Consider the following 25099-nt stretch of genomic DNA (forward strand, 5'->3'; position numbering starts at 1 on the left):
ACATGTCCTAGTCATCACAATTTCAGGTGTCTTTGGCTACTGTAACATTATTCTTTGCAATCTGAAGCAGTTTTAACAACTGAGTCTAGCAAGCTGGCTTCCAAGAGTCTCTCAACACTGTCTTCTGCTAACTAACAGCAGCTATGAATCAATCCCCAACTTGCATAACAAAGACAGAAGTGGATGCATTTCTTCTGTTCCACTTGAAGTTTGCAACGTTAGACACACAGATCTGTATGTTAATTTTAAACAAAAGCATAAAAAGTGACAAGCTAAAGCATTCAATGGTTGGTATTAAACATTACCTTTCCTGTAACTAAACAAATGGACAATATTAATCAGTAAACTGGTGTATTTCAACATAGGAGTCTTTTAACCTCAGAAGTCTCTGCTTCCTTCCTTCCCCCCACCTCACCCACCCCAGAAAAGCCAGGAATTCTATGGAAAACTAGTTTCCCTTCAAGGAAGAGCAGAGCAGCATTCAGTCTGATTAACACATCCATCATAGATCCTCTCTCTGTTTGGTTGCTCGGTTGTCCTCTTTGATGCTATTAGACTTCTTGTCTGCATCTTTTTTCTTCTTTGCTTTTTCAGGTTTGGTTTTGTTTTTTGTTTTCTCACTTTCTTCTGCTCCTTTGCCAGGATAAACCTGACCTTCCAGGGTAACATCCGCACACCTTTCTTGACTTATCAGGAAGTCTTTGATCTCCCAGGCATAACCGCCATCACGTAGCATAAAGATGGCACGATTCGAGCCAACGATAAACCTGAAGGAAAGACACACACATTTCTGCAGTCAGCTCTGTGCTTTTCAAGTGCTACAACATTTTGCTTAATTCAGAGCACCTCCACGACTGAGGCACATGTTTAAGAGCAAGAAGTTGGTCTTAGTGTTGTTGGACAAAAGAACAATTTTCTAGCACAAGTAATAATACAATGTATTTGGTTTACAAATAACCAAGAAGGAATAAGAACATGAAGAAAACAACTATGTAAAATCCACTAACAGGCATTAAATTTGCTTTGTGCACTTGCTGCAACCCTTTTCAGCCTCAATTCAAAAGCATAACATTCCAGTTTCAAAATGATCCTCTCTTGGAGAGAGACAAAAATCACATATTTTAGCCAGAGGAACAAAAAGCCTTTTGTAGTGACAAGTCTTCCAAGTGTGATGTCTTCCATAAAGCACATAAAGGCAAACTGCTGCAACTAAAACTGATAAAGAGCTGCAACACAATGAGATGAAAAGAAATTAGGTGATACATACATCATATATGTCTTAAAAAGACTTGTAGCACAACTTAAATCAGCATATAAACTGATACAGAGAAACAATGATGTTGGGGAAAGGCACAGGATGAACAGCTGAAAAGACTTTCAGGAAGAGAGAAACAATTGCAAAGGCAAGAACTTCATCCTTGTGTTCAGCAGCTCACCTTTGCACATCGTAGTTTGCATTGAAGAGACTGCCCTGCCACAAACTAGTGATTTCTTCAGTCTCCTTTTCTGTGGGATTTCCCGACACCGTGACAAACATCATCAAAGTCTTCCCCTTTTTTGTCAGCTTCAGGATACTTTCAGGCTTCCCTGGATCAATTTTTGAGAAATCTATTGGTGCTGAAGGCCTCTTGTGTTCAGGAAGATCTCCCTCTTCAATGTCATCATCTTTCTGTTTGGAAAATGAAAAGTCTTTAAGCTCAAGTGTGCCAAAAAACTGTTCTTTTGAAGTTTCTCACTGTTTAGCAAATACTTTTTTTTTAATTTATTGAAGCAGAAATCTTTAATGATTCTTAAACCATAAGAAATTGTGAGTTTTGTTTCAGGATACCTCACCAAGGGTGTCCTTTCCATTTATAACTCTCCCCTAAAAATGATGCACATTTTCATATTGACATGCAGAATCAATTTTTCCCCATATACTAAGGAGTATTTCAGTCTCAAGACTAATTCAATACAATTCCACCTAAATAATTGATAAAACAACACTTTTTTACTCCAGTTTCACAGAAATTTACTAAGTACACAAGATAAATCAATAAAGTTGCACTAAAAGACTTCATGCATGCACAAATAAAAAGTGACACCCATCTGACTATGACTTTCAGAGATCAAAACTCACTTCTGGGAACTATGGGATCACTTGAGAAATTAATTTTCTTTGCTTTGTGTCTTTTAAACAAATAAAAAGGCAAGAATTCAAATTTCAATGCTCATGCCACAGGAAAACTTTTAATGTTTCATGACTTTTCCAATGCACAGATGAAAGGCAGTTCACATTCTGACAACATAATCACCGAGAGTAAATTGCTCTTGGAAAGCAGAAAAGAAACCCTCTTGCTGCCTCTGCTGAGGCTGACAGGCATTTAAATATTTGGAAAGGCAGAATTCAAACTGCTGTCCCTCACAATAGAGAGGAATGAATATAGTGACAACTTATATTAGGCCAGTACAAATACTTAAGCAGTATTTGTATCATAGAATTAAAAAGCATTAAAAAGCACTGAAAAACACAGAAGTCTTACATTGGCATTAGTAAATCAGTAGGAATTGAAGCATATAATTTAGGTGTTCTGAATTCAAACATTAAGTGGAAATATACATTGACCCATTAGGAACGTGAACTGTAGTAATACCTAAAGATATCCCCTTCAGGAGACAAGCTTGATTTCTACCCTCTCACCTCTGCACATACACAATCCCAACACCATCCTCTCACAACATCCCACACCCGTTAAAAGTGCCCTGTGCTCTTTTCCCATCTCAATTTCATAGATTTCGCTGTTGTTCTGCTAAGAGAGGTTAAAATTCAGTTACCAAAGAATAAAGTTTTAGAAGGCTCAGATTTTATCCTTTGTTTCCTTACTAATTACAGACCTGTCTTACTTTTGCAAGCCTGAAGCGTGTTTTCAAGTAGCTCATGCACCTCTGACCATTCCATATCAAGTGAACTGGGTGCAAAGGGGAGTCCCAGGAATGTCCAGCTGCCCTTGCTAACTGGTAACAATACTGACCTTAGAGGAAGCTGGAAAATGCTCATATTGGTAAGGTACAAAATCTTACATGGGTGAATGGGAAACACTCTTCAGAAGTAAAAGCAAATCATCCTAATTTTATGTTTGGCTAGCACAAAACCAGCTTCACAGTTTTGAAAGGGAAACATAGAAACAAGTGTTTCCAAATACTCCTCACACAGCACAGAAACCGTCTTTGGGTTTAGTGACATCACAACCTACTAACATATGTTACCTATTTTTCCACTAACTGTTCAATTAAATGCTCATAAAGCTGTATTGAACAGAAATGTCAGTGGTCAAAAGCTCCCCCACATGACACTTCTTGATCCTGTACAAACTACCACGCAGTTCTGTATTTACAAAGCTATGTACAAAGTGAAAGACCGCATGGAAAGTGTAAGCTTTTCCTTTCCAACATCTACCAGTTTCATTCGTTTAAACAGTAACACGAGGCTTCAGAGCGAAAGCATTACAGTCACAGTAATAACTATGTATTCCTTCTCTTTCTCCTCCTCTCAGCTCCAATTCTCACACTGATAATATTTTTTTAAAAATAAAACTCCAGGTTACTGATGTGTCACCTAATTCTTCAGCCTATTCAATAATCTTAGCCAAGAGTCAAGCCCAAGAAACCCTGAGCTTCTAACAATAATGAGCTACTTAAAGAAAATGATATTTCAGTAACAGACCTCTGGATCAGATTCCCCATTCTTTTCCCAGCTCCTCTGCATTCACAGCTGCTGGAGAGTCCCCTTCCACAAGGGAAACCCCTTTGTGCCTTCCTTCACAGCCTACTTTTGCAACTGAGCTGCTGAAGCAATTTCAATTTCTTTTCCTTGTTCTTAATGCTCATTTTCTACCTGGTCATTCTCCCAGCTCACCAGGCAGTTGCACTAGCACAGTGTAAAGGGCAGCACAAGAGCCTGAACAGAGGCAGCTGCTTATTCTGGGAAGGCTGCTGGTGTCAGTCTCCAGGCCTGTGGCTAACACCCAGGACGTTATGAACACCATCCTCCCACGCTTTCAGACGAAATGCCAGGGAAACAAAAAGTATTTGGAGCCATCTCAGCTAAAAGTAACGACACTTGATTGTGTACAGATCCATGCCCTGTGCCACTCACTCCAGAGCATAATTCCTGCTCTTATCCAAATTCATAATGGCCCCTTTGTTTCCCCTCCAATGGAGTCCAGTCATGCCCTTTCTTCTCTATCCCCCAGCCACCACCCCCTCAAGTCTTTCATGCTCCTTGTATGTGTCTCGACTACCATCAGGCAAAAATGCCATACAGCTGACAATCCCAAAGACCAACCAACCATTAATTGTTCAGGCTCTGCTTTGAGAACTTTTTTTCTTCTAGGGTTCTGTCTCCTCATCAGCAATGCCAACCCCAGCAGCCAACTGCCCAGCTACTCTGCCACAGCTGCACACAACGTGGCCACAAGCATTTGTGTGGCACATGGTCAACTTGAGCAGAGACCTGCTCCAACTACAGAGGAAAATCCCTGAGCAGCCTCCTGACCCTGTGCCTGCCACCTTGCTGGAACAGTTAGAGTCACAACAACACTGATTTGAGTCTCTCTTTCATCCAGGTATCTAATTCACAAAGTCCAGAGACATTCATCTTCCCAGATTTTTCCTACAATGCCAAATTTGCTTGAAGCTGGCCAGTATTACCATTTAAGCCTTGATCATTTAGCAGCTGAGGCTGGCTGATCCTTGGCTGATAATACCAACAGAAAGGTGAACTTTGAACTTTTTTTCAGAATTTTATTCTAAATTCCAACCCAATTTCCTAAGAATCTCTCTTCCTAAGGGAGATATACAGTAACATGGGAATGGACAAGTCCATAAGCTGCCAAGCAGGCCCAAAGCAGATATCCTTACCTCTCACATAAGTTCCTTTATATTACACATACAAAACCTACTTCTCCACTTTGAGTTATAGCTGTAACTGGTGTTACAGGAGACAGAAGTTTTCACTCTATTATTTCCTTCATTTTCTCAGCCAAACACTCTGGGGAACAGCCTCATGGGGAAGAGTAAAAGATACAGAAGGTGATGGAAGCCAAAAACAGTGAAACGACGACTCAAACAGGTATGACAACCACACGGAGAAGAGAGTGATGGGGAACTGACAAAGAAAGTTAAGGCAGTAGGCTGACAAAGGGTGACAAGAGAGAGCAGGAACTGGAAGAGGTGGTTACCACGAGAAGTAGTGAGGAAGAAATCATCAAACAAAAAAGCCAGCTACAGATCTACCCTGTAAGTGTGAAATGGGTATTATGTGAAAGGACTATTTCTCCATATGAAATGATTATTCTTTGGTCAATAAATGTATATCCCTCAATACCCCCAAACAGCAGACATTTAAGGCAAACTAGGCTGCTGGCATGCATCAGCGGCGTGTGTTGGAGGCTCAGGCGCTGGGAGGAGGGAAGGGGCAGCAGGGCAGGCTGTGGGCTGCCGGGCAGCTTCCCCGGGAGCCCCTTCTGTGCCCGCTCGCCCGCTGAACACACACACCCCCTCCCCCCGAAACGCGTGCCCGGAGCCTCAGGGGAAGGAAATGGGGACCCGCACTCCAACGCCAACACGCTTCAGGGCTCCCCCGACCCGCTCCCGGCCAGGAGCCCAGCAAGGGGCCAACCTCATGCCTTCCCCGCCGTAGGGGTCGCGGGGCTGCCCCGAGACGGCAGCGGCCCCCGCGGAGTCCCCACCGCGGGCTCCGGGCCGCGCATCCCCGGCCTCCCCCCGCACCTCCCACTGCTCCAGCAGCCGAGCCATGTCCGCGTCGTTGTAGTCCCGAATGTCCTTCTTCTTGGCCGGGGCTCGCCGCTTCCCCTCCGTCTCGCCGGCCGCAGTCGCCGCGCACAGCCACAGCGCCAGGCCCAGCACGGCCCAACCCGCGGCCGCCGCCATCTTCTCCCGGAGCTCAGCGCCGCGGAAAGGCGGCCCCGGCTGCTTTAAGGGGCGGGGGCAGCGGCGGCTCGGCCCGACGGGAGGAAGGACGAGAAGGAGGGGCTGGGAAGGGAGAAGGGGCGAGAGGGCCGTGACAGGCGGGCTGGGCGGCACGGGGGCAGCGGCTGGGGCATGGGGCGGGCGCTGCGGCGTGGCCGCGCAGCGGGGGCGGGCCGGGCGGGGGCGAGAGCGCACGGACCGCGGACACCCTTCTCCTCCTCTTCCTCCTTGTCCTCTTCTTCCTCCTCCGCCGCGATGTCGCACCCCGTCCCGGTACAATGGGCCGTTTCAGGCGGCTCCAGCCCCGCCCCGGTCCCTGCGGTCAGCGGCCGTGCCGGCTGTAGGCCCTGCAGATCCTGGCACAGACGAGCCAACGATGGATGTTGTAAAAGCATGATGTACCGGCTCCTGGAATATTAGTTACGTGATTTTTGTTGCCTCTTTTAAAGCACAGTGGCAAGCATCTGTGCTCACTGTGATGCACTGTATCTTGTAATTTTAAGTAGTATCTCAGCAATGGTAGGTTTTTAGAAAAAGACTGAAAGCAGTTTGTTACTAAAATACAACTCCAGAATGTCCAGAACACCACAAAAAAGGAGAGAAGATGCTGCTTTTTCTTTGCACAGACTACTTTTCCATTATCCAAACCAAATCATGCAGATTGATGTCTGCATAGCCTTATTTCACTTTTCAGTCTTTTTTTCCCTTATGGAAGCTTGGTTTCATTATAAATAGAAGTATCTTTTCTTTTGCCTTTTCAGCTTAAACTCCGAGAAGTTTAAACTTGGGAATTCGAGGAAGCATCACAGTAACTGGTACTGTTAGATATTAGTTGTGGTCAGGATGTTGAGTGAAGAGGATGCTTTTCCATTCATTTCCATTTCATTCCATTTCACATTGAAGGGAGAACAGAGTCAGAGCAGAGGAACTAATTCTATATAATAACTCTTAAACCCCAGTTCTGTTACTGTATATAGCCCTATAATAAACCAAGAGCCCACTGCCCTTACAGCCACAGCATGTGAATACAAACCAAAAGCAGTCAGTGGGCAAGAACATGGGTTTCAGGAGGCTTTCCAAAGCCTGGACTAACTCTGGAAATGGTAAGATGCTGAAGGGCTCTGTAGCTTGTGAAAGCCAGGGAGACGTGCCACATGAAGCAGTTGCTTGCCAAGTGCACGCATAGCATGAGAAACAGCAGAGGAGGATGTGGGATCCAAGATTTCAGCACCCTGATAAAAACAACCAGCCTGGTCTGCAGCCTCCATGCTGAGGGTTATCATTCTACGACATTTCAGACATACTGCCAGTGTGCCTGAGAAACAGGAAGCAGTTAGACCAGAGCTATTCATGGAGCTTGTTAAATGTGCACTAACAGAAATGCGGGGTGTAGCCAAGTTACCTTTCACAAAGCTGTCCAATAAGTCACTAATGAGCACATTTCTCATTAAATGTAATGAACATCAGGTATACTATATCAGATTGCCCTGATTAATGAGGTTTTACTAAAATATGTTTCTGGTAACTTTTGTTATTATTGGATCATGTGTACATTCACTGGAAAAAAAATTAAGGATTCAATTTTGGTATGCTGGACTGACAGCATAAAATACTCTCACTGAATTTCTACTGGGAAATATTTCCTTTGGTTGTGTTTTCTGTTATTAGAACAAAGCAAGCCAACTTTGACTTTCTCTAATATCTGGTATGACACTGAGATCTCAAAAACAATGCAATTCCTTTTGGTAAGTGAACAAATCATTTGGTATATCCAGCACTGCACCAAAACTGCTGTACATTTCCTCGTGCATACAAAAGCTTTAATTTCAAGGGGATACACTTCTTGTCTCCAACCTTGCAACTATCTCTGTTCAGGCAGCATTCTGTGTCCAGGAAGAACTTATTCAAAGTATGTTCTTTGTGGAGTCAGCTGCAGGACAAACACCTTTTCAGCCTCTATACTGAGCTCTTCTTTCCCATGCAAGAAACAAAAGCAATGCAGCTCGAAAGATGTATCACTGACTGAGGCAAGTTGAAGTGCATTTTGTTTTTATTGAAGCACACTGTGTTTTGTTCAGAGTAGCTATAGAACCATACTTTTATAGCTTAAGCATCTTCAGATTCCTTAACAGGTTTTATAGTCCTAGCAGCTAACACCATTATGATTACAATATAGAATATATCCCATAATATATATCCCATAATAGCTGGCTACTTTCATTGTAGATTGTACAAATACATTGTCAAAAGCTTTATGGTGTAGCTTCCCATCTAGTCATGACTGGGAATGTCTCAAGCCGTGGCTGTCATTTTTCCCTCTGCAACATGCACATTTTATTAGTAGTACTTTCAGTTATAAAGTTCCACCTTATCAGAAAGGTAAATCTACCTCTTCCATTGATGTAAACTGTTTTCATTATTGAGTAGGGTTGGGTCAAGCTGTAACATGAGAGGATTCTGGACTTCCTAATTTCTGTTAATGAAGTTTGGGATTCTCTCTTTTGTTTTTTTAAATATAACCTGCATTTTTGGAACTATGTTGATGAAAAATATATTTCCCACACCATGATTTCTTATGAGGTAGGAGAAGAATGTGTGTATTTTCTTAACTGCCAAAAGTACTCTCAAGTCTTTGCTGGGGGATGGGGGGGGGGGTTGTGCAGTCTTCTACTTTAAGGTGGATTCTCATTCATCACATTTTACTTTTCTTTGCAAATACAGTAAAGTAGGGTTTTAAATCTTGTCCCTTGACATTCCTTGGAATGAACAAAGAACTTGACTTCATCAAGGAAAGGACAGCACCTTCTTGGAAGGACATAGAGACAATTTAAGAGATTAAACTAACAGGATCAGAAGATCAGCCCTAAGCATGCAGAAGAGAGAATGAAGATGCAAGGGCTACCTGCTATCAACACATTATGTGTCTGGAAGAATTAATTCATTTTAAGATTCTACTAATACAAGAGGATGTTTAATAGTGAGTCAGATGAATGAGGTGTTGCAAAAGGCAGCCTTTTAGTGATTACTTTTAATATCTAAAATGCTTGAGGTCTGGGGTACTGCCATGTTCTTTACTGTTCTTTACAGGCATCAGAACTGCTTAGTAAAGGACCAGGACAATCCTTGTTAAACAATACAGATGACCTGCTCAATAACAGCTGCCAGAAAAGTTAAAGCCAGTTTTGAGATGGCCCAGCATTCAGAGTCTTCTTATCCTGTTTAAAAGCACTGTACATGTTACAGAATGTCTGGCTATTCTGAGTTACTTTCAGGAAAACCTTCAAAATTAATGTTTTCATAGGTCAAATTATCTTAAGTACCCTAAATGCTACCCTGAAGAGCCAATCTAAAGCATGAGCTCTCCATGCAAAGACAGTCCATGTGTTAACTGAGACCTCTGAATGCCGTTATATTCCAAGAAAAGCTTGAAGAATCAGACCTGAACGTGTTCTCGTTAGAAACAAGAATATTTCTAAATCTCAAGAAAGAAAAGGAAATAGGCTTTTTAATGCTGTTACTAGTGGCACAGCAAGCAAAACAGGCTGTCACTCAGAGCATGAACATTTGAATGACTCACAATAATTTCAGTCCTCAATTTCATGCCTAGAACAAGCACATTCACTTGCCATCTCTTAAGAGAATGCAGGTTTTTGTTCCAGAGCTAGTCAGACCTTGAGTTCCTGGCTCCAATTTGAAAAAAAGGTCTTTAATTCAAAAGTATCTCAAATTAGGGGTTAATTATTGTGATTTGGACATGAAATTCTGATTCGGGTACTACCCTTGAAATTCAGATTCTGATTTCAGTTTTGACCACAAAAAAATAAACATGTTTCCTAACTTTACATTATCCTCTGCTCATGCATTTCATAACTGAAAACTTATTGACTGAATGGACCTGTTTGACAAATGGAATGTTAGCTTTTTAATCACTACCTATCTAATCAAGTTTGGGGACTGTCTAGTCAGCTGCAACAAAGCTATACACTCTAAACCTTAAATTCAGAAACACCAGAGAGTGTCCCCATTAATACCCATCTTACTGCAAGACTTGCTACAAACCTGTGCTGGTTAGAACTGTGTGCTGGTTACACAATTTAAAGTTACCCTGTTTTGACAAGAATTACATTAAATCAATGTCAAAGAAGTTTTACACAGTTCCCACAGGAATTCCATTTATAGTCTAATTTCTACAACCTAAGTGAAATTAATTTTGTAGTTCCAGTTCAATTTTAGGTTTACAGGTCAGTTTTGGCACCTATATGTAATGTAAGTAATACACTGCACAAACTTTGCATGAGTTAAAGGTGCTAGACTTGAACTGGTCATGATCAACAGCCTTCCTCATAGAACAAACAGGGATAGCGAGAAAATTATAAGATCAGACTGATATGAAAACATCTATGAAATTTCTCTCATGATATGTATTTAAAAAAGGGGGAAGAACAAGCCAGAAGCTTCTGTAGAGGATGACAGCTGCAGGATAGAACATGCTACCAAAAGTGCAATTCAGGAAGGGTGGGCCCTTACACATTTTGTCAAAAATACTGCGTTCACCTTTGATCTCAAAAACACCCCAGACCTAAGAGTCTGAAGGGAGGGATCTGGATGCCTGTTTATGCTGGACCAGTTCTAACCAACAGCATTTACCACTCTTCCACTACGTGCTTTGAATTTCAAGACAACTGACCTACAAACCTAGCCCTTCTTGCCTGCTTCAGGGAGAGAGGATGGAGAGAAGGAGCTATGTTGCACCTAAGGCTCTCCTGGGCATTGGCCTCATCGGACACGAGCTGTAGAATGAAGATCCATATGTGTAGCTGGTAGATGAGAACATAAAGTAAAAAGCCATTACTGGCTGTATCAACATAAAATACGGCACAGCCTTCCATTCCATGCAAGAGGAATTTTGTAGCTGCATTTTCCTTTTTGTAAAAAACGTGTCTCTTTTCCATGTCAATGTATTAAATATCCATAGTAGCAGCAGGGGACAACCAATTGATTATATACAGTAAGTGGTGAAAACATCAGTACAATAAATGGTGAATAAAAGGAAAACAAACAAAAAAAAAAAACCCTCACTTTTGCTGTATTGTCTTTCAGTTGAGCAACAGGAGCTGACCAATATTTTAGACACCACCGAGACACTTGCATTACTGCTATCTACATGATATTTTTCTTACCTTTGACAATGTTTTTCAACTGCTATATTAAAAAAAAACCCAAACCTACATCAAATCACAGAGGTTAAGCCTGTCTGAAAAACCCCCACCTATTATTCTAAAAGCTACTTATTAATACACAAAATCATTTTCAAAGAAGAAAATCCAAACCTCATGGCTGTGTTTGCATTTTGCTGTTGCCAAGTGACCAGTTAACTTTTCCTCCACACCTCCTGCTGTCTTTTTTTGCTAAATACACACCAGTTCTCACCTTGCATCCAGAGTGTATCTACCATGATTACCTCTGCAGACCCGAGACAGACCCAGACCTCACAGTTTTAGTCTCTTGTGCAGCAATGACTGTAAGTACTGACCACAAAATACTTAGTACCAAAACATTTCAGACAAAATAGATCTTAAAAACAATAAACCAGTCAATGCACTTGCCTTTCCTTCTCTATGACTTAACATTCCATTGCTGCAGAGCTTCTTCCAGCCTCTTCTGCAAAATCTGCCTCTGTGTTTATATCAGCCTCTGCCATCTGTATCCTCTTCTGATTTGTAGTTCTCAGCCTGACAAACCAGCTGCATCCCTCAGAACTGGAGGTATCATTCTTGTAATTAGCACCTCATGGCTTTAGTCCCATAGAGCTGACACAGGGGAACCACTGAATTGCCTTTTATTGCTTCATCAGCTAGCTCCCTATTAAGTTAGATCAATACATCTATACAGGAAAGTAATATAAAGCGTTGTATAGTAACTTCCTCTCACCAACCTGGCCACATGCAGCGTTCATAAAATTATTACAACTTGGTATTCTTCAGCTATTACTCAACACTGGCTACACTGGCAAAAATCAATTCCTCCTTCATGAAAAAAAAAGAGAAAAGAGTTTACTAAGCACTAAAAGGCCATGTCCTTTCAGATGATTCAGCAAAGAAGACTTCAGCCTCCAGTTTCTGTTGTATTAAGCACAATGTAAAATAAAGATCAATGTGACAAAAGAAGAGCTCATACAAGTAAGCCAATCTTCTGTACACTACTAAGCCACATTAAAAAGCCTTTTAATCCCTTGTATCTGACAATGCCTGCTGTTTTGAACCCCAGAGAGTTATTTCATTCAGACTCTGCCAGTGAAACCTTTTTAAAGTCAAGCACGGCCATCCGATTTTCACGTCTTCTAAGTCTTTACAGCAATGCAGAGAGCTGCCCAAGTCCTGCGGGTCACCTTTGGACTCAGCAGCCATGAAATAAATGGGTATGCACACATTCTCTTTGAAAGAGATGTGCATCAGGCTTATGAGGGAAATATCCACCCTAGACATCACCGAATAAGTTTCCTCCTAAACCACACAGAAACATCTACTGGACCTTTAAAGCATGTAACTAGCTGATCCTCAATTCTACTTAAATTACTAGATCCAAAAGAATCTGCCTTCAAAACATCCTTTTAGGGTAAGACTATGTGTTTCTGGTCAGATAACAAAAAGGGAAAACACTGAGTGATCCTGAACCCAGTCAGGCCAGATGTAGTTATGAAGCAGCAACGCAGTCTGTAGGAAGGCTCTAACAGGCAGCTGCTCCAAGAAAGGCCTCTTCCATGGTGAACACAATCAATTAAAGTGGCATTTTCTACATTTTTTTTTTCAATCAGCAAAAGCCAGGTTGCTCTTGAACACAGTTTTCCTATGCAGAGGAGCTCAACACCAGAAGCTACTACTGGAAGAAAAGTACAGTTGGCAAGACTGCCTCAGAGACTGTCCACAAGCAACACCTACTACATTATAATAATTACCCTTGCTAATACTGAGGCTGATAAGCACGAGGTCAGTCCTGTAGATGGATTAGAGGAGCTTCAAGGCTATTTGCTTTACGCTACAGCAGTAAGAGCTTTGGTGGCCTTGTCAGCTGCAGGGAACTGCCGTGGGTTAAGGCCTAGCTGTGTTTGTGGTGTGGGCAGCTGGGAAGACGGCTGGTAGAGGAGCCACGGCAGGAATTGTCCAAACCAAAGATCTCTCCACTTTGTCCTTGGGGAATGGCACAAACCATAGGGAGCACCACAGCGGGTGGCAGCCTCTAAAAATGGAAAAGATTATTAGGTCATTTAACACCTCTTCTAGCCAGGGGTGAGACCTAATGTTTTTCCAAAATGAAATCTTTCAAGCTCTAATTAAATGTAGTCAGTCTTCATTAAAAATAAACTAGGTTAATATTTATGAGGCATTCCTCGTGCTACATAATATGCCTCATGTAAAGATGTGTCCAGAAATATACTGAAATACAATTCAGCTGCCTTCTTCTGCCCATTGATTTTTATTTTTTCAGAGCACACTGAAATCATTCCTATTTATAGTTTTGGAAAGGAGATGCTGGCAGCAGGCCAAAATTGTTTAGGCCCAACTCATGACCTTCCTTTAAACTTCTACAATCCGACTCAAGTAAACAGAATTTCTCTCACAGTTTCTGCGAGGAGGATGGGTGGAGAACTGCCATATTTTCGACACACCCAAACAGGAGTATCTGCCCCTTTCCTCAGGCCTGGCTCTAGGGCAAGGGTTTCCCCTCACCCCCCCAAAACCATGCATCCTGTTAACCCTCCACTTTCACATCTGTCTGTTGTCCATCCTGCTCACGTCCCTCTCTACAAGTCCATAGAGAAGGCCAAGAGTTCCTCTAGCTACTGGATGGGACAATGTACAAATAAAACTTGTCTGAAGCTCCTTAAATGTCTGCAGTCCATCAGTTGGGCTGTTTGGGCCAGGACATTGCTGGATCTGGCCTGCAAGTGAGCAGACTGGTCCAATTTTCATTTATTTCAAGGTCACTTACACCCCTGCAGTAGTATAAATGTAGCAACGTCACAACATTAACGTCACTGTGAACTAGGACAAATGTATTTCTGTAACCAGCTAAATGCACCGTACATGCCTAGAATTAAGAGGCTAACTTTAAAAGGAAAGCTTGATTGAAAGGAGCAAAAGAATGTTATTACTGAGCTGCAGTTTAAGCTGCAGCAAAATACGTGGCAAATATAAGATGTGGTTTCAACAGGGACTCTGATTATTTGGGATTATGTGGATGGAGATGCTGCGTAACAGGGGAGACATAAATATTCTTATCATCATCATTTTCCATAATTCCCATTGGAAGCATCCCAGGCAGCATTAAACACATCTTCTTATAACTTGCTCCAGCCACATTAGTTACTTTAATTTTATTGTTGTTTTGAGGCATTTGCTTGAATGCCTCAGATTTACTGAGCATAACATCTTCCTTTTGACAAGAATCGCCTAATGAAGTTCTTGGTGTGCTGCAGAATGGGCACAAGCCAGAGGAGAAGGTCTCCTCTGCAGAAGCTTTCCATCCACAGCATCAGTGGGTTACAACTTGCCTTGCTAAATTCTAACAAACGGTAACTAGTCTTCAAAAACAAGGGAAGAAACATGAGAAAAATGTACCCAGTTCGTTTTCATTGGTTTAAAAAACGAGTCAAGGCCAGCACTGAGGGAAATATTTCTGTGTAAATAAAGATGTGGCAATGTCCCGTACCATACTTAGAGAACCCGCTATGACTAGCGGGAGGTTGGGCTTCTGAACTACATCAGAGCAAAGCCAACCTAAGCCCCGCCGCAGTTCGGAAGGCCCCACTGTCTTTAGCACCACGAAACTGTCTTTGATCCGTGACCTAACCGGCAGTGACAGCCGCAACGGGCGCCCGGCGCCGCGGCCCCAGCGCTTCCCCGCGGGCCCCGGGGGTGCGGGAGGCTCGGCCGGGCCGCGGCACTCACCTGGCGGGCTGCCCGCAGGCCCGGCGGGCGAGCGGCCGCTGGGAGCGGGTCCGGGGCGCCCGTGCGCGGCGGGCGGCTTCTCGGTCCCCCCGCGGCATCTCCGATCTTCAACCGCCCCACCGACGGCCGCACCGGCGCCCCCCGGCTGAGCTCCTCCGACTGCCCCTTTCCGGCTCCCTTCGCGTTCCCCCACCACCCACTCGCACCCCCTCCGCCGTCATTTATTTATTCATCCCTCGTCGGTCCCCGGCGCTCGCTTCAGGCGCACCCGCGCGGAGCAGCGGCGGGCGCCGGGCCGGTGGCGGCGCAGGGCGGGCGGTGCGGGCGCGGCCCGGGCCGGCGCTGCCGCCCCTTCTGCCGGGGAGGAGCGTGCGGCGGCGGGCGTGGAGCGGGCGGCGGGGGGAGGGCAGGATTTGAACGAAGGGCGGTGACACCGCACAAAAGATTTCGATAGGCTTAAGTGAGGTTACAGCAAAGGCAACGGGGAGGGGGGAGCCTCCCTCAGAGCCATGCAGCGGCTGCCTGGCAGATCTGCGGCAGCCGCCTCTTCCCAATAGTTTGTCTGAAAGCCTGAGAAAGGGAATTTAAAAGAAGATTTCCTCCCCCACACTTCTTTATTTTTTCTTTTATTTCTTTTTTTTAATTTTCTTCCTGGGAGTTGGCGACTCAGCCAGAAAACATGGCAGGAGGAGCGCAAGGCCGGGCGGGTCGCAGCATCCGCGGCTGCAGCCCGGAGCCACCACCCTTGTTTGCGGGAAGAGCCTAAGTTGGTGCGGCAGCGGCCACAGCGGGAACCGGGCGAGGAGAGGCCGGCGGCGCCGACTCTGCGGGGCCCTGGGCGAAGGGGCATGGACCGCGGCGGCGGGGAGCGAGATCGCGGCGGCCGCGTGAATGATCGCGGCAGGAAGGAGTGAGGCAGCGGCAGAAGGAAGGGGAACAGATCCCGCCCGCCCGCCCCCAGCACCCGGATCCGGTGGAGCTTTTTTTTTTTCCCTTTCTTTTTTTTTCCCCCCCCTCTCACCCCCTCTTTCTTTTCCTCCCCCTCCGCTCCCGCCGCACCGCACACCCGCGCCCGGCTCCCCGCCGTGCCCCTCTCCCCTCCCGGCCCCGCGGGGTGGCGGCGCGGCCGTGGCGGCGCGGGGCGGCCACACCCTCCGCGGCGCTTCCTGCGAGCCGGCGGCGCGGGGCCGCGGCGGGCGCGCCGGGGGCGGCACATGGTGCGCAGCCGCCGCCCCTCCGGCCCTTGCGAGCTGCGCCCGGCCGGCGCTGCCCGAGCCGAGGAGCCGGCCGCGCGGTAGCAAGTTGGAGGGCTGCGCCCCTGCCCCGACTCGGAGCGACTGCTGGGCGTCTCTGAGGTATTCCGTCTCGTAAAGGGAACTTTGCGTAGGATCCCGCAGCCGGGGAGCCGGAGGAGGTGGTGGAAGGGAGGGAAGCCGACGTGCGAAAAGGAAGAAACAAAACAAACAAAAAGATAAATATATATTTCGTCTAAAGGATGCCGGAGCGGGGCCCGGGGGCTCCCGGCGAGCGCCGGCCCGCCGCGGGAGCACCGTAGGAGCGAGGGCTGGCGCCGGAGCGGGGCGGGCGCCCCGGCAAAGCGCGCTCCCCGCAGCAGCGGCAGCCCCGGCGCCCAGAGCCCTTTCTTGCCTCCCGGCGATTAATGGAATGATGTTGCGGAAAAGGCAGAGCGATCCTGCCGGGCTCAGTCGGGACTGCGCGGGCGGCGGCGGAGGCGGTGGCAGCAGGGTCGCGAGCGGCATGCGAGTGCCCTCCCGGCGCTATGGCTAGCGGTGGCTCTGGCGACTCCAGCAGCGAGGTGTCTGGCGGCGGCATCCCCAGCAGCAGTTCCTTGCAGAGGAAGAAGCTCATCTCTATCTGCGACCACTGCAAGATCAAGATGCAACTGGTGGCCGATCTGCTTCTGCTGTCGAGCGAGACCAGGCCGGTGAACACCGAGAGCCTGTCTGTCTTCGGCGAGTCCTTCGAGAAGTGCAGGGACACAATCATTGCCAGGACCAAAGGACTCTCCATCTTGACCCATGACATCCAGAGCCAGCTTAATATGGGACGCTTTGGGGAGGTGGGGGAAAGCCTGATGGAGATGGGGGAGCTGGTGGTCTCCCTGACTGAATGCTCTGCCCACGCTGCCTACCTGGCTGCAGTGGAGACTCCGGGGGCCCAGCCTGCCATGCCTGGCTTGGTGGATCGCTACAAGGTGACCCGATGTAGGCATGAGGTGGAGCACGGCTGCGGGGTCTTGAAGACCACCCCTTTGGCAGATATGAGCCCTCAGCTCCTGCTGGAGGTTTCTCAGAACATGTCCAAGAACTTGAAATTCCTGACAGACGCCTGCGTGCTGGCCAGTGAGAAATCCAAGGATAAATTTGCTAAGGAGCAGTTCAAACTCAGTGTCAAATGTATGAGCACCAGCGCCTCAGCCCTCTTGGCATGCGTCAAGGAGGTCAAGACTTCACCCAGCGAACTGACCAGGAACCGATGCGTGTTGTTCAGTGGACCTTTGGTGCAGTCTGTCTACGCTCTGGTGGGCTTTGCCACTGAGCCCCAGTTTTTGGGTAAAGCTGCCACCATTAATCCAGAGGGCAAAGCTGTGCAAACTGCCATCCTAGGAGGAGCCATGAGTGTGGTATCCGCTTGTGTGCTCCTGACCCAATGCCTCAGGGATATAGCCCAACACCCCGAAAGTAGCACCAAAATGAGCGATTACAGGGAAAGGTTGAGGAACTCAGCTTGCGCCGTCTCGGATGGTTGCAACCTGTTATCTCAGGCACTAAGAGAACGATCTTCACCCAGGACTTTACCGCCAGTGAACTCCAATTCTGTGAATTAACCCCCACATTTTCTGTTTAGATCCCAGTCATTGCTAAAGGAAAATAATATCCCACCTCCTCCCCCCTTTTTTTGTATACCAAAGAATTTGCTTGGATGAGCCCAATCCTTTGATTTCATGTAATGAAGAAGCAGAACATATTCAGACTAGACATACTAATAAAGGTGGCCAGTTCTGGCTTACTTATTTTTACTTTAAAGTCAAGCAAGTATCTGCAGATAAATTTTCCTTGATGCAACAAGGTTTTCACACAAATGGTAATAACAGCTGTTTAAAAGGGTTTGGTGTTTTTTTATATTTGGGGAGGTGGGGGTATCTTAAAAAAAGGAGAAAAAAAAAAGAGCTTTAATCGCGCTGGGTGCGGTTTTTAAAGTTTGTCTCGTCTCATCTTCTGAAATTTCCCTTCTAAATTTTGCTGTTCAGTTGTGCAGGAAAAAGGTTACCTCAGTTCTCATTTAAAAAAGAAGAAAAAACCCAACAACACATAGATGATGGATGTAGCTACTATTTTGTTTGTTTTTGTTTTGTATGACTTCTTTTTTATTTTGCATCAAGTGTTAGGTTAGAAGTGCATTTGGTGTGTAGGAGTGGAAGGACTGGAGGTTGTGATTATGTTTTCCATGTGTTGATTTCCAAACTGGGGGAAAAGCTACTGTGAGTGTTTAAACAAACAAACAAACAAAAATTACACTATAACAAAAGTGATTTTTAATTTTTTTTTTCCAATGTCAGTTTTTATCTTGCATGTACTGGAGTATTTATTTCATCTATTAAAATGTTATGTTTCTCAGATGTCTTTCTGTGAATCTCTTTAATACTTGAATAATTGAACAACTAGGCCTGTTTGCATTGTATGTCATTTCCCCCAGGGAATGGGGTGGTACAAATGTAACTGTAGTTGTAGACAGCAGCATACAGGCCTCAATTCAGTTCTTTTCTTTTCCTAGAGGCTGTCCCTCCCTCCCCCAGTACTGCCTGTCCTGAGGAGGATGCCTCTGACAGAGCTGCTCTGGAGTTGTGTTGATGGGGAGCTGGACAGTGTGTGTGTGTGTATGGGGACAGCTCTGCAGTGTGCTGGTGCTGGCTGCAGCGGGACATAGCCTGGCTTTGTTTGTCTTGATCAGTATTATGTGTTATCTTTTGAGGAGTTCTTGTATTTCACCCCTTGCAGATGTTGCGGGCCATCTGTGTCGGATTTGTGAGTTTCCATGTTAATTTATTTCCTGAAAAACTTCACCCTGCTGTATAGCCCTGCTTGTTCCCAGTGTCTGCTGAGGAGGGTGAAGTTTTGCCAGAGTGGGCCCTTGGAATCCTCAGAGCCTTGTGTTGGAGCTCCTCAGTAAAGATTTCTGTCAAAGTACTTCCAAGTTTGATGTTGTCAGTAACAGGAAAAGTGACCTAACTTTTAAGGCTTGGTCCACCTCCGTTTGAATTCCTTGGGAATTGTGAGTGGACCTTGAGGGATGCTGCTGTAGTTCCCATCATTGCAATCATGATTGTTTTGTTTTTCAGCCTGGTCTTTGTGGACCTGTGAGATCCTTCTATATGCTCCATGAAAGTAATTAAAGAGCAAGTTTTCTGGCAAGGAGGCTTTGTTTGTCTGCCTAGCTCCAATGTATAACTGGACGTTGTTTTTTAAATGTCTGTAAACTGAACAGTATTGAAAGCTATTAGAAAGCATACCTTAAAAATGTTGTTACCGTGGTTTAAGCCTTTTACTGTACAAGTACCGTCCTATTTAGTCCTTTGAAGAAGTAAACCGTTGGGTTTTGGATATGGAACAGTCCTGGAGTAGTCAACAGCCTTCCTTTTATAGCAGTATTGTTTCTCTTGTACGTGATGCTTTTGCTTAATTTCAAAGGGGAGTACAATGTTACTGGGTAGTGACGAATGCATCCTTTGGAAGGAGGTACAAGCTAAGCTTATTTATCCATATCTTCAAGGTTAGAAAAAAATAATTCCTTGAATGAAGTGCAGGAGACCCCAGTGTTAGCTTTTGTTTACTTTTAAATGAAACTTTTCTAACTTCAGTGAATTGTGTGATTAGGACTTTGCTCTGTGAGGTCCAAGCTGCGCTCCTGTGGGGTGTCATTTTTCTCTCTGTGTTATCTCTGGTGCAATATAAGCCTAGCAGTGTATGCTGCAGAGGCATGGTTGCCTGCACCTCTGTGGTGTAGTATAAAACTTCTCTCCCTGTTTGTTCATAAATAAATAAATACATGCGCACGCCGTTGTACCCGGGACTTGGGTGCCTCCGCAGGTATTTCTTCGGAGGCTCTCACATGTGCACACGCACACGGTTTCCCATCTGGATGTCAGGAACAGCTGTAGGACTCTGGAGGGATTCATAGGAGGCCAAGGCTTGTCTCCAGGGAGGTCCTGTGCATCTGTGGTCGTCTGCTGGTCTGTCCTTTGTATCTCCCTCCCTGGTAGCATGTCTGTGGGAGCCCAGATACCGCCCCAATCTACCCTTCCTTCTTTTCCGCAGCTGTACTGAGGGGGAAGGAGGGGAAAAGGACTGTAGCAAACATAATGCTTTCAGGATGTGCTATCTTCTGAGGCCTCAGACAGGAGTGAGGAGCTGGCTCCACCCTTCCTTTGCAGGGATCTGTGATGGTGCAGAACCTGGCGTGGTGCTTGGGAGGTGGCGCTGAGGCTGCGGGGCAGCGCTGCTCGGGCAGGGTGCGGGCAGCATCCTTTAGCTCCAGTCCTTTTCAGTTACCGTGACCTACATTTGTGAGGCCTGCTTCCAGATATAAACCAAAGGATTCTGAAGGGCAGCTCTGCAGCATGTCTGACCAAAAAAAAGTAGCTTCCCCCCTGGTTCTTTTGATGTTTCTACTTAATAATTTTTGGTGCTGCTGAACTAATTAGATTCTTTTTCATTCATTTATACATTATTGAGGTTATGTGGATCACAGTGCAGTCTCCTTATTACCTCTGCATATGAAAGGCAATATGTTAATGATGATAATGCTGATTTTTGTTGTGGTAAGGCATTGTTTTTAGTGCTTTAGTGCAGTTTTTGTTTCAACAAGTGTACTGCAGATTCTTGCTCCCTTTCTGATTACATTTTGAAGTATGTGCACACACACATATGTAACTATGTGTTTTTGTTTTCCTTCAGAGTTAGAAAAGGAAAAAGGACTACTCTAGGTCTGCCTTTGCTTTTGAGGTGGGGAGGTTTTTGGGGGGTTCAGTTTTATAAAATGAAACATGACATTTAGCCAGGCCACGATTTTAGTTAAGTCTGATTAAAAGAAAAAGCTATACACAAATAGTAAATTCGTCAAAGTAACTTACTGTAGCGTTGAATTTTAACTCTTCAAAATGTTCCAGCATTTCTTTCCAGAGTAGAACTCACGCAAAGGGAGCCATGTGCTCCCTAGCCTGAGCTCAAGAGAGTACCTGTCAAAATCTGTGCTAGTCATATAATTAGCACAGCAAAGTTCAGGGGGTAAAAAAAAAAAGGCCTTTGATACAAACATGTACAACTTTTTGTGTACTCTGAGTAAATGAACAGGAAAAATTCTGTGTATACATATCCACATTGTGGCATTTGCTGAGCTGAAAGAGTGGGGTTTCACTACTAAGCGTGACGCACCATGTATTTTAAATGCTGTAATGCCATATTTATAAAGACTTAAATGTATATTACCGTAACTTCTTTGGAATGTATTCCTATAGCAAATCCGATGTAAGACATTATTTCAGTAGGTGTATTCATGTGATTCATTTACTTAGTACTCTGTGGGACAGAAGAAATATATAATGGACTAGTTTACAGAGTGCAGGATTATCACTTGGCATTGTGCTCTAGGCCCTTGTTGCCCAAGTGCTTACAGCATTTAGGTCAACAGGTAGCGTCACGATTTCAACATAGGCTCAGACAAGTGTGAGAAGTGTTTTCTGATCCGAAACCTTGGTGATTCTGACAAAGGAAAACAATGTTTCAGGGTGCTTATATCCCATGTCATAGATCTCCTCTAATAGTGCACTTAATAAAAGGGTTAACTTATTTCTGAATACATTATACAATGTACATTTGTAGCCAAAAATAACACTGTCCCCACCAAAGGAGAAATAAGCTTATTTTTTAAAAGTAAGTATTTTTTAAAAGGGAAGAAATTGTCACTTTTGTATTGTCTGTGAATTAGATATTACCTTTTGGTTGCCGCTTCTTCACAGTAAAGTTGGTTAGTGATTTAACACAGCAGATGAATCTCCGAATTTGAGCTGGGAGCAGCGTGTTTTCTGATTCTAAAAAACGAAGAAGTTCTTTAAGGCAACCAGTAAACTAGAAGCAAAAATGTTATTGAAAAGCAAGTACACTATTTCAGGGAATTTGCAAATGTAAATCCATGTTATTTTTCAAAACTAAGGAAAAAAGAAGAAAAAAGACCATGGGTCAGATAATTCCCTTCACTTTTTACCACAGGAAATGATCAAAGTAGCAGAAAATCTGCTCTTTTTGGCCAAACTTCTGTCAGAGACAGAAGGGGTCAAGCCAACACATGGTGTATGAAGCCTTGCAGCAAGAGGAGATGTGGCTGATGGGAAAGGAGGTGGAACCAGAGAAAATCTGTAGGGTAATACCTCCTATTAAACCCACAGGAATTTTCCTATTCTAGATAAAACAAAGGCTGGTCCAATAAAGTAAATCTCAAACAGCGCAGCCTTTCTTTCAGGGCTGTCAGATGGTTGTGGATGAAGATGTGGGGCTGGGAACGTTTGGGGTGCTCTGCGTCGAGTAGCTCTGCTGCTATAGGGAACCATGGGTCTCTAGGGTTGCTATAAGATATGGAAGAAATACAGGCAAAAATGTGTACTTGCCAGAAGAGTTTGGTGGGAAATTAAGTGGCTGGTTTTAAAATTTTCTTCCCTGACAGGCTCTTTATAGACTTTACAAGCAGAGGCAGATGGCAGGGACCAGTACATTTTACTTCTTTGTTCTTGCTGCCTGTGAAAGGTGCCAGATGGGCAATGATAAAGATAGAAATTCTCTTCCTGTAGCGCAGGGACAGCAAAAATGCAGAGTTTCAAGGCTGCCCTGTCCTCACAGGGTCACCATAACAGGGGGTTTTTGAGAACTACTGGTTTCAGTCTGACTTTTTGCCAAGAAACTGAAAGAAAACTCCAGTGGCAACTCGACAGGAGCATCAAGATCATTAAAATATTTCACAGAAGACACCAAACAACCACCACCAGATTTGGGTCATTCACAAATGAACCAAAAAATATACAGGCCTGGCATGAAGTACAAGGCCAGATCCTTCGTATGACTAACTTGGAAAATTAAATACTCTGAGAGGTGTTTATTTACTTAGGAATTACTAATTATATATATTTTTTAATAGAAGAATAGTTCAAAGGTATATTTAACATAATTAGGAGCTGTATTCTGAACCACTTTTTTAATGAAGATAGACATCTGTGGACATGAATGGCCTCATCCATGACTCAATGAAGTCTGTAATTAAAAATTAATACTTTCCACAGACAATGTTAAAATGTTGGAGGTTATTTTGTGTTGCAAAGTGAGGACTTCTGTATTGACTTTAATTAATCGGAATCTTTTCCTAGAGCTGGTTTTATTGTACTAGAATCCTTTGAACCTCAGGGGTTTTTTTTTGTTTTGTTTTTTTAAAACCACATAGTGCATGATGCTATATTCTGACAAAGTCAAAAGCAGCGTTTTAAGATTAATGCAGAGATTCCTGGGGTCTTTTGTCAGCTTGCCAGACTCTTGTTCCTGTTCTAACTTAATTTTTATAATTTCCTTTTATGTTAATAAAGGCTTCTCGTGGCTGTAAAAGTTGAAGTTGTCTTACTCCTTAGACAGCCTGGTTCTTATGTAGATACTATTTAGATTGTTTAGAAATCCTGCTGGTTGCCAGATGGAGCTCTTTTGGGTTTTATGTTAAATACTTGGAAAGCTAAATAGCTTGATTTTTCTCTCCTCCCTCCCTTCCTTTCTCAACAAAATAAATAAATACTTGAAAAGTGATTACTAACAAGTCATTTAAGTTCGGTTTTAAAATCAAATTAGTTTGAGGTAAAGTGACTGCAAGTACGAGATACCTCAGAGTAGACAGGTTTTGGCAAGGTTTGACTTAACTACCAAGATTTTTAACCAACAGTTTTTCTCCATGTTTGTTTGGGCAGTTTAGGAACCTGAACTTTAGTCTTAAGGATAGAGAATCCTGAAAAGCAGAGAAGATGGCCTTGAATCCCACAGTAGCGTTTCTTACGGGATCTGGACTTCAAATGGAAACCCCAGAACAGACTTAGACTGCAGTAGCCTTTAAGATTGCTGGAAATAACTTGGAGTATGTGGTTCTGTGGTCTACTGGGCTGCCATGAGCTGCTTGTGTCCCTGAAGTTTAACCAGCTGGCAGATGAGCCAGAGTCTCTGTGGTAGCTCGTGTGTAGCTCCTTGCTCTGAACATTTAAGTGAGCCAGTGAGGAGAAGAGGTTTGACGTTAGGTTCTCAGTTGCCAACATGGAGCCTTGAGTTTGTTCACGAGTCATACCATTGGCACCTGGTGCAAGGGTGGTTTAAAACTGCTTTTACTCCCCTGACCTTTGGAGCGCTTCACTCTTCAGCCCATTCAGTCAGTTAAGTTCACAGAGTCTGCTGTAGTGCAGAAGAGCATCAGCAGCAGAGCCAGAAAAGGTCTGGATGGCCTCGGTCTGTATTTTAGCAAGTGTGAATCTTCATTTGGTTGAAATTGAGGCAAACCAAGGAGTCTAGGAGAGTTATCAGCACTGTAGGACTTTATGCTTATAAATAGCGAGCTTGTGTCAAGAGGATGGGGCCAGCCTTTTTTCAGGAGTGCGCAGTGACAGAAGAAGGGATAATGGGCATAAACTGGAACACGGGAAGTTCCACTTGAACATGAGGAGAAACGTCTTTCCTATGAAGGTGGAGCCTCCTTCTCTGGAATTTTCCAAACCCACTTGGACATGTTCCTGTATGACCCGTTCAAGGGCAACTTGCTTTAGCAGGGAATTGGACTGGATGATCTCTAGAGGTCCCTTCCAACCCCTACCATTCTGTGTTTCTCAAAAGAACAGTGCCCGTTGAGCACTGGTGTTGATGAGCTGAAGGACCTGCCGTTTCCTGCACAGTGTATACAAGGTGTTTCTCCAGTTCATGCAGAAGGTGCTTGGAAACATGGTGGGAGTCAACGTCACACTAAGTACAATTCTGTTGTCATGAGTTGCCATATGGTCAAGACAGTACTCTGGCCTCCGAAACTGTGTTTTTAAAGTACAGAGTAAAATAAAACTAAACATTTCCTAGTCAAGTTTTTCAGTATGTGTTGATTTT

At 44.5% G+C, this 25099-nt stretch overlaps 2 protein-coding genes across 2 annotated transcripts; one reads left to right on the forward strand and one right to left on the reverse strand.

Moving 5' to 3' along the window:
* Positions 1-416: 416 nt before the first annotated feature.
* Positions 417-6065, reverse strand: MESD (mesoderm development LRP chaperone). The gene is made up of 3 exons (XM_062000510.1): positions 5770-6065; positions 1437-1669; positions 417-767 (listed from the first exon to the last, which is right to left on the reverse strand). The coding sequence occupies exons 1-3, from the start codon at positions 5929-5931 to the stop codon at positions 503-505; spliced, it is 660 nt and encodes a 219-aa protein (XP_061856494.1). The 5' UTR covers positions 5932-6065; the 3' UTR covers positions 417-502.
* Positions 6066-16109: 10044 nt separating this feature from the next.
* On the forward strand, positions 16110-18556 carry TLNRD1 (talin rod domain containing 1). Its single transcript, XM_062000509.1, has one exon. The coding sequence runs from the start codon at positions 16699-16701 to the stop codon at positions 17764-17766; it is 1068 nt and encodes a 355-aa protein (XP_061856493.1). The 5' UTR covers positions 16110-16698; the 3' UTR covers positions 17767-18556.
* The last annotated feature ends 6543 nt before the right edge of the window (positions 18557-25099 follow it).

Source organism: Colius striatus, chromosome 7 (genome assembly GCF_028858725.1).
Source record: "Colius striatus isolate bColStr4 chromosome 7, bColStr4.1.hap1, whole genome shotgun sequence".
Taxonomy (NCBI): Eukaryota; Metazoa; Chordata; class Aves; order Coliiformes; family Coliidae; genus Colius; species Colius striatus.